Here is a 10215-nt window from a genome sequence, read left to right as displayed (position 1 = left end):
ATGTGTGTGTGTGTGTGTGTGTGTGTGTGTGTGTGTGTGTATGAGTGTGTTACCTGAAAATATGTGAGTGCACCCATGTTGTGCGATGTACGAAGAGGTCAGAAGAGGGCATTGGATTCCCCTGGAACTGGAGTCATGGATGGTTGTTAGCTGCCCTGTGGATTCTGGGAATCAAACCCAGATCCTCTGCAAGAGAAGGCAGTGCCCTTAACTGCTGAGCCATCTCTCCAGCCCCTACTTTTACTTTTTAACAACAGAGCAAATGATAAGAGCATGATAGATCTCAGAATAAATTATAGTAGTTTAATACTTAATCGCTGAAAATCTCAATCTTTGTTGTCTTTTTCATTTTCCTATAACTGGCCCATAGGCTAGCATTTGAGCATTACTAAAACAGATAAAACAGGACCAAAGCTACAAAGCTTTGGGTCCAAGTTTGGGCTGAAGTCTAGTACCTAGCTGATTCTAATTTTTTTCATAGTCCTTTGATATGCTTTTCATACACTTTGGTTTACCATTTATAAAATATTAACCTCAGAAAAGTTTAACATTTAGTGTTTAACCAGTAGAAACTAAAGCCAAATTCTGGTTTAAGTTTTGGACAGAAGTAGCGGCTGAAAAGTTGTTAAGGACTTTGTATTCCATCCATTTGTGAGACCTAGTTCCTCATCCTAAAATAGGTTGAAGTCTAATGTTCATACTCAGTTGACCTCTGACTCTTCAGATATCAAGTAGCATGTATAAATATGATTCTAACCCTTTAATGTATCTACAATTTTTAAAAATACTGAGCTAAATAAGCTACTTTATACTAGAGAAGAATGTCCAGTGAAGACATTTTAATTTCCCTCAGCTGTCAGTATCTTTTCAACTATAATAAACTAAGTCTGTACTGTAAATAATCCTTTGATCTAAAGTTACAGGCTGCAGAGCATATTTGTAGATTGAGGTTTATAAAAAGATAATATTAAAAATGGTCAGCTTGCAAATTAAACAAGTGTGCTACTGTGTGAGAGTTCAACTTCAGTTTGTGGGGTGTCAGAAAAATCTGATGCACTATTTCAAAGATGAGGATAAGAGATGGCCTTGAACTCAGAGATCTGTCTGCCTCTACCTCCCCAGTGCTGGGACTAAAGGCATGCACCACCATGCCTGGCCTTGTCCTTGTTTTATTTTTGGACAATTTAAGTATTCTTTTTTCTCTCTCCCTTCCCCAAGTAGCATCTTTTCACAGGTTTGGAACTTGTGGCTCAATGGCCATTGACCTCACCCCAAGCATTTTCCTATTTCCCTAGTACTAGGATTATAAGCATTAGCCACCAGTCTTGGGTCTTTTATATGGGTTCTAGGATTTTAATTTTTTTATTTTATTTTTAAATTTGTGTCTGTATGGGTATGTGCATGTAAGTGCTGGTGTCTGCAGAGGTCAGAGGTATCAGATTCCCTGGAATTGGAGTTACAGGTAGTTGTGAGCCATCTGATATGGTTGCTAGGATCCAAACTTTGGTCATCATGATTGAACAGCGAACACTCTTAACCACTGAGCCATTTCTCCAGTCTGTTTTACTTCGTTTATTATTTGTTTGCCTGCTCATGCATGTTCACAGTGGCTCATGTGAAGGTCAGAGGACAATTGCAGTTGTGTAGAAAATAATCAAGTGACTTCCTGGGCAAAGTGCAGTTAGACTTTTTGTGTACTATTTGAAGAAAATGTCCCCTGCAAAGGTTTTAAGCTGAAGAAATCTCTTGTATGTAAAGGATGTTAGGGCCAGAAGAAGACTTAGAAGTCATCTGTTGTAGTTTTATTTTTTAGTTTGAGGAACTGAAAATTACATGAAATGAGTCATTAAAATGTACGTTGCTTTTTAAATGGACAGATCCAGAACCTCTGTCCTCATACTCTCGACCTCATTTTTTCAATTGTTGTGACAGTTGATACTAAAGCATGACCCAACTAATGCTATGCAAGCACTTTACCACTGTGCTATTTCTCTAGCTAGTACTAAGTTTTGAGAGTAGTTAAGCATGTTAGTAGCATGTTAGCATATAAGGTGTGCTTGCATTTTTGAATAGGAGGCTATTTTTCCAATTTAATGGCACTAAATTTATTAAAACAGTTGTTGCTTAAACTTGTTTTTCAGTTAAAACTTGTTCACTGTGAGGAGGTATGTGAGCTACTCAGTAATAATCTCTAAGATGAAATAGATTGGTTCTAGGAGTCAAGCTAACTTTAAACTTGGGCAATTGGTCCTAAGTTGTACATATCATCCTAGAGTGAATATTTATGTCCGTCATTGCTTTTGGTTTCTGTAGGTTTTGTAGTGCAACCCTGAGCATGAGTGCAGAATGAAGCGACGTTTGGATGACCAGGAGTCACCGGTGTACGCGGCCCAGCAGCGAAGGATTCCTGGTAGCACAGAGGCTTTTCCTCACCAGCACCGGGTACTTGCCCCTGCCCCTCCTGTATATGAAGCAGTTTCTGAGACCATGCAGTCAGCAACAGGAATTCAGTACTCAGTGACACCCAGCTACCAGGTAAGCTGGAGCCAGCTGAGGGAGTAAGAGTGAGGAGAGGGCTCCATTTAGTAAAAGCGATTTTCATTCAGAACAGAACTAGATATGAAGAGCTTCACATAAAAATTACACATGTGCTTGTATCTGAGCCACAACTTAAGTTTAAAATAATAATAATAAAACCCCCATGTCACCACCTTCTTGCAGAGGCAGCCATCAACATTCCCTCTCCTGCCTGTTCCTCCCCCCAGCCCCCTCTCTCAAAGGGGCTCATTATGTAGCCCAGGCTGGCTTTGAACTCTTTGTCCTTCTGCCTTAGCTTCCCAGTTCTGTGATTACAGGCTGGTGCCACCTTATCTCACTTGTTTTGTTTATGTTGGTTGAGATTGAACCCAAGACCTTGTGCATGCTAGGTAAAAGCTCTACCACTGACTGTACCCCCCGCCCCAGCCCTTCTTTGTTTTAACCATTTTTATGTCACATTAACATAACTGTTTAGTTTGGATATTTTTGTACCTTTATGTAAATGGAAGCATTTATTCTTTGATTTACTTGGGGGGGGGCTCTTTTTTGAGACAGCATTTGCCCTACGCCCTACCTGGCTTGGAACTCACTATGTAGACCAGGCTGCCCTTGAACTCACAGAGATCTGCTTGGCTCTGCCTCCCAAGTACTGGAAGCAAAGGTGTGTGCCCCCGAGCCCCCCAACTTAAATTTTTTTTTTTTTTTTTTTTAGCTCAAAGTGGTTTCTAACCCTTTTTTTTGAGACAGGGTCTCACTGTATCCCTCTGGCTGGCCTGGACTCACTGAGTGTACACCATATTGTCACATAGCTTAAAGAAATCTGCCCATGGGGCTGGAGAGATGGCTCAGTGGTTAAGAACACTGGTGTTCTTGTAGAAGACCCGGGTTTGAATCCCAGCACTCACATGGCAGCTAACAACTGTCCGTAATTCCAATCCCAGGGGATCTGACAGCCTCTTCTGACCTCTGTGGGCATTGTATGACACAGGTGCGCTTACCTACATGCAGGCAATACAAGCATATACATAAAATAAAAATAATAAATAAAATATTTTTTAAAGAAAGAAATCTGCCCACTTCTGCCTACAGAGTGCTAAGATTAGAGTGGTATGCCACCATACCTGGCTACTTATTTTTATTTTTTTGAGACAGTCTCCTTTTGTGGCCCAGGTTGGTCTGGAACTCACTATATAGTCTATGTATATCTCAAACTTGGAGCAGCCCTCCTTGTTTTAGCCTCTTGAGTGCTCAGATTACAGGCATGAGCTCCCACTCCTGGCTTTAGCAGTTTCGAGATAGGAAACCAGAAGTGCTTTGGAAATTTTATGTAGCCTTATTTTGTAATAGAAATGGAAGAAAAGGCTCTTGTGCTTTTAGTTCACCCCTTAACTTTGTAAGAGGACAAGAAAAAGATTGAGAAATAGAATATCAAAGAAATACTTTAGAAGTGTAATCATAACCTCACTTAACAGAACATGTTCTAAGGAGTGCAGTGTTAGCTGATTGTGTCATTATGTGAATGTAGAATATACTTTAAAGCCCAGGTGGTACAGACCAATCCCTTGAAATAACCTACTTATTCAATATAGAGATGAGGTAAACATGGGTGTATGTGGTTTCTACCAGTATAACATGTCACATTGTTTTGTAGTACATTTTTTCAAAAGATAATGTAGGAATACACTCTTAATGTGACCATGAAATACATGTTGTATAGTACATACATAAACCAGTAATACCAATATTTATTGTCATTATCAAATACTAAATGTAATATTTGATATTCCACACGTAAGTGTGTTACATTTACTGCACAGCTGCCAGTTGTGGAAAATACATCACAGTCACCCCAACACACAGTGAGTTGTGCTAAGATAGTATGATGGCTACTATCTCACTATGTGATCAGTTGCATAGGACCACCATTCTATAAGTGGTCCATTTTTGGCAGAAATGTAACTATGCAGTGCGTTAACTGTAATACTTAGTCAAGGTAGCAGGTTTTCTAGGTCTTAAAAATCTTTTAATGTAAAAAGTTATGCATCTTAGGGCTAGTGAGATGGTTCAGTGGGTAAAAGTGCTTGCCACATAGACCTGGTGGCATGGGTTCTATTGCCAGAACCCACATTAATATAGAAAGAGAAAATGAACTCCACATAGTTGTCCTCTGACCTCCACACAAGCACTGTGGCATATGCACACACACAGTAATAGTAAATTCAAAACAAAAGACATGTATCTGTATTAGTACTTTTATTTAAAGTGTAGTCTACAAATGTTTGAGCTACAAATGGTTAATCCATATGCTTTGATGCTAGCCTCTAATGAAATAAATATAGAAATTAAAAGCATTAGAAATTTTGCTCTTTGAGGTAGGGTCTCACTGTAGTCTAAGCTGATTTCAAACGTGCCATCATCCTGCCTCAGTCTCCAGAGCCTGGCGAAATAATAGAGTCACATATAGCCTACCATACTCAACTGGAGACTTTTTAGCAAATATATCTTAATTTTATATCTAGAAAAATCTAGTAATTATAGCTTTATGTATTTTTCATCTCACCTTTCTAATAGTAATCCATTTTTATGGCATTTTGTAAAAATAGTAGCCTGTGACAGATTGGAATTTAAGAAAAAGAAAAGCTGGGGCCTGGTTTCATCAGTAGAGTGCTTACTCTACATGAAGCCTGGGTTTGATCTGTAAAAGAAATAAAGACAAAGAAAAATTCAAGTTTTACCACAAATAGTTTAAGCATTATTAAGCTGTGTGATTTTTTTAAATATCTGTAAAACGTTCTGTTAAATGTAGGTGGTCTATAATTTACTAGTTCTCTTTTTCTGGGTCAGTTTGGTTTCTAATTATCTTTGTCCATGCAGAGATACACAGGCATGCTTTGTGCATTTGTGTTATTTCTGTAGATGCATTTGGGGAAGAATGAACAAGCTTTAAAATTTCTCTGTATTTTGTCCACCCTAGGTTTCAGCTGTGCCACAAAGCTCTGGCAGTCATGGGCCCACCATAGCAGCCGTTCATAGCAGCCACCACCACCCAACAGCTGTCCAGCCTCATGGAGGCCAAGTGGTCCAGAGTCATGCCCATCCAGCCCCACCAGTTGCACCAGTGCAGGGACAGCAGCAGTTTCAGAGGCTCAAGGTGGTATTCGGTTCCTTTTCTTGGGTCACTTTATCTTTAGCAGGAAATACTGCCTTCAGCCTGTTAGTGATGGCATTACAACTTTTAATCTAAGGGTGTGGGGTTTGAATCACAAGAAATTTTAGTTTGTTTTTGTTTTGAAATCATGTGTATTTCCCTTTTTGTCACCAGCACCTAGTATAAAAAATTTTCGTTGGCTGTATAAATACGTGATACTCAAACATACCAGGATCGAGGGCTATTGTCATAAAATTCTCAGTTTTTGATTCTTGCTTTTAAACTCTTAGTTCTTAGTATCATAAGGTTTTTATTAAGTGCACACACAACTGGCTACAAGCCAATTTTAGTATAGCAAATTAGTGCAGTAATATAGCTTGACTTAATCTTTTTATTCCTGCTTTGAATAGCTAAATTTACAGCCATCTTCAAATCCATACTTAGTAAAACACATGCTGTGTTTGAGGCAAGCTTTATAATAAAGTTTAGGGAAACTATAATTGTGAATGAAGTGTCAGTGTTTTCATCTGTTTTGCTGAGTATGTGCCACATATTTTCATTGTTTTGAAATGCGTGAGACACCTGTGGAGAACTGAAGCCTGTGTTCCCAGCTGACCTTGTCTCTGCTTATTTGAGTGTTACATTTAGGAATGTGTGATTGTGGTAGAAATTGCTTAGATTTCTGTTTTTCTAATTTAGAATTAAGTACAGAAAATGTAAATTAAAATTATGAAGAGATAAGTTATATCTTCTTTAGGTCATAATATTTAATTATAGGAAATGGCTTGCATATATGAATAAATACTACCCCAAGGGTGCATCCATGTGTCCGAAAATTTCTACCTTCTGTTTCCCTCATGCAGTAGTATCCCTCTGACCTGCAAGTTTGCTTTCTACTATTTCATTTACCCTCAGTTAACTGTGGTTTGAAAATATGAAATAAAAGTTTTCAGAATGAAATATTCATACGCACACACATACATAAATTTTTGTTGCTGTTGTTGTTTTTGGTCCTTTTGAGACAGAGTCTTCCTGTAGCCCCAACTGGCCTGGAACTCACTATGTAGGCCAGGCTGGCCTTGATCTCACATAGATCTGCCTGCCTCTGCCTCCTGAGCGCTGGGATTTGAACAATAGATATTTTTTAAATACTGTGCCATCATGAATAGTGTTTTTGATGAAATCTCACACTGTTTCTTCATCCCAAGATGTAAACTCCCTTTATTCAGCATATCCACGTTATATACTGTCTGTCTTTTAGTCACTTAGAAAATCAGATCTTAGGCCCCAAAGTACATGAATAGTGAGATGAGCAATTGGGATGTGCTAAAGAGAACCCATAAGTGATGATTTGGTTCTCTACTTCATAAAGGAAGTGGGGGAATCATACACTGAGGATGATAGGCTCTATGTAAGTTATCTTTATTACCTTTTACTGTAATGTATGTGTATAAGAAAAAACAGTTTAATAGAGTTTAGTACCATACAAAGTTTTAGTCAGCCACTAGACAGCTTGAAATGTATACCCTGTGGATAAGGGTATATCTGGGCTTAAGTAGTTGAAGAGTTTAGTGAGGCATAGTTTGTAAAGAGAGCAAAAATTATTTGTGCCTTTTGGGAAAATTTGTTGTTTTCCTTAAAACATTTTCACATTCTGCTTACAGAGTAATGGCTGTGTGGGAAAATGTAGTACTACTGTGAGGTTAACACTAATTTACCAAAGTTCTTGGAGATATTTCTTTGTTTGAAATTATTTAAGCCTGTATTAATATTGTGTTCTACAGCCAATATCTTTTTTTAAAATTTATTTATTCATTTTTATTTTGTGTGTATGCGTGTATTGCCTGAATGTAGGTAAGTGTACCCGTGTTGTGCAATGCCCGTGGAGGTCAGAAGAGGCTGTCAAATCCCCTGGGACTGGAGTTACAGACGGTTGTTAGCTGCCATGTGGGTGCTGGGATTCAAACCCGGGTCTTCTGTAAGAACAACCAGTGTTCTTAACTGCTGAGCCATCTCTCCAGCCCCTACATCCAATATCTTAATATTCCAAAAAGCTTGTAAATTTTTCCTTAAATAAACAAAACCATTTATTTTTGTAGCCTTTTGGGAAGGAAAGTGTTGAGATAGATTTTAACTGTGTAGGCTGCCCTGGTACTCACTAGGTGGATCATGCTGTCCTCTAACCTGTGGTGATCCTTTTGCCTTGGTCTTCTGAGTACTGGGATTGCTGGGTTTATTATTTGTAGAGCCCTTTTCAGTCAGCTCTTCCAAAGAACATCATCTCTTTCCTTCACCTTTCTTCTAAGGCACTATGTAAGCATACTGAATGTGCTTTGTTTTTTTATAGAAACTAGTAGGTAAGAGGTTTGGATTTGGGTTTATAGAGTAAGTCTTGAGTTGTGATTTCTTTTAGTTATAAGCTCTTGACTAATGATATTTCTAAATATTATTTTTTGAATTTCCTTTGGGAGATTGTAGGTCCAAACGGTCTTGTCCCACGTAGGCCTAGTTAAGGATGACCTTGACCAATTGTTGATCCTCCTACTTCAGGTGATGGGATTACTGCAAGCCACATCTGGCTTGAATTTACTCTAAAAAAAAAGTTTTTTTTTTTGTCTTTTTGAGACAGGGTCTCCCTGTAGCCCCAGCTGACCTAGAACTCTCTATGTAGACCAGGCTGGCCTTGAACTCACAGAGCTCCACCTGCCTCTGCCTCCTAAGTGCTGTAATTAAAGGCGTTCACCACCGCACCTGGCTGAATTTACTTAAAATTAATTAATTTATTTTTGTGTGTGTGCTGTGTTGTGTGTCCAGAAGCCAGGACAACTTTCAGGAGTGGGTTCTCTTTTCACTTTTTGGTTCCCAGGATTTATGTTGTCAGACTTGGAGGCAAGTGCCTTAGCTAGCTGAGCCATCTCACCAGCTTTTAATTTCCTTTTTATTTATTTATTTTTCTTATTTTTTCTTATTTTTATGTGTATGAATGTATTGCTTGCATGCATGTAAGTGCACCTGTGTTGTGCAGTGCTCAAGGAGGTCGGAAGAGGGCATTGGATCCCCTGGAACTGGAGTTTCGGACAGTTGTCAGCTGCCATGTGGGTGTTGGGAATCGAACCCAGGTCCTCTGCAAGACCAGTCAGTACTCTGAACTGCTGAGTCATCTCTCCAGCCCTTTAATTTCCTTTTTAATGATAAGGAAAATGCTTTTTGTGCCATCATATATTTTTAGCTCAGTATTCTCACATTGCCTGCCATTTTGGGTTGGTTTCATTCTTTTTTTCTTCCTGTCAGTACTGGACATCGAGCCTATGACTTGACACATACCAGGGCAAGTGTTCTACCACTGACTTATAGCCCTAGCTCTTGCCTGCCATTTTTGGATCAGTCTCTGTGCGTGTGTGTGTGTGTCCCCGCCCATCCGTCTGTCTGTCTGTCTGTCTCTGTGTGTCTGTATGCATGTATTGTTGGACAGAGGTTGATGTTGGGTATGTTCTCCTCGATTGCTCTCCTTACTTTTTGAGATAGTCTCTCACTGAATGTGGAGCCGTGGTAAGTTAGCAATTTGGCTAGCAGTAAGCCTCAGGAATCTTCCTGTCTCCATTTCCACTAGCTCTGAGGTTACAGTCACGCAGTACACATCTGACTTTTTCTGTGAGGCCTGGGGCTCCACATTCACATCCTCATGCTTGTATAGCAGGCACTTTATTGACTGATCCATTTCTCCAACTCCTGGATCAGTCTTAATTCTTTAAGCATTGGAATAAACTTCAGCAAACAGTTTAAATTCTTTAATAACATTGTGTTCAGTGAAAATGCTTAGGTTATTTTTAAAAAATATTTGAGATGGCTCAGTGGTTAAGAACACTGTTCTTGCAGAGGATCTGGGCTCGAATCTCAGAATCCACATGGCAGCTTACTGTAACTCCAGTTCTGGGAGATCTGACAGCCTCTTCTGGCCTCCATGGGCATTTTTCATGGCAGATGCACTTACCTACATGCAGGCAATACACGTAAAATAAAAATAATAAAATTTTTTTAAATTTACTGTTTTTATTTTATGTGTATGCGTGTATTGCCTGCATGTGTGTGAGTGTACCCATGTCATGCAGTGCCTGTGGAGGCAAGAAGAGGGCATTGGATCCCCCGGAATTGGAATTACAGACAGTTGTTAGCCACTATACGGGTGCTGGGAATCAAACCTGGATCCTCTGCACAGAAGCCAGTGCTCTTAACCACTGGGCCATCTCCATCTCTGCTTAGGTTATTTATTTATTTTTCCGTCTTTTTGAGACAGGGTCTCCCTGTAGCCCCAGCTGTCCTGGAACTTGCTATGCAGACCAGGCTGGCCTTGAACTCACAGAGATCCGCCTGCTTCTACCTCCCGAGTGCTGGGATTAAAGGCATGAGCCACCATGCCCAGCCCTCTTTCTTTTTTTTTTTTTTTTAAATATTTTACTTATTATTTTTATTGTATGTGTATGAGTGTTATGCCTGCATGTAGGTAAATGCACCTGTGTTGTGCAATGCCT

At 39.4% G+C, this 10215-nt stretch overlaps 1 protein-coding gene across 3 annotated transcripts in view; it reads left to right on the top strand.

Moving 5' to 3' along the window:
* The window catches only part of Sin3a (SIN3 transcription regulator family member A), an 80679-nt gene that overhangs the window by 17907 nt on the left and 52557 nt on the right, over positions 1-10215 (top strand). For 2 of the 3 annotated variants that reach the window (XM_008844874.1, XM_029569227.1), the window contains exons 2-3: positions 2314-2535; positions 5513-5689. In XM_008844874.1, coding sequence (XP_008843096.1) covers positions 2347-2535; positions 5513-5689 — 366 coding nt within the window. In that variant the 5' untranslated portion in view covers positions 2314-2346. The remainder of the gene's footprint in view (positions 1-2313; positions 2536-5512; positions 5690-10215) is intronic. The other variant, XM_029569228.1, reaches the window with a different exon arrangement.

The sequence above is a fragment of the Nannospalax galili genome, unplaced genomic scaffold (assembly GCF_000622305.1).
Source record: "Nannospalax galili isolate Female #2095 unplaced genomic scaffold, S.galili_v1.0 scaffold1622, whole genome shotgun sequence".
Lineage (NCBI taxonomy): Eukaryota > Metazoa > Chordata > Mammalia > Rodentia > Spalacidae > Nannospalax > Nannospalax galili.
Note: the sequence above shows the minus strand (reverse complement) of the source record. Positions and strands in the feature narration are given on the sequence as shown.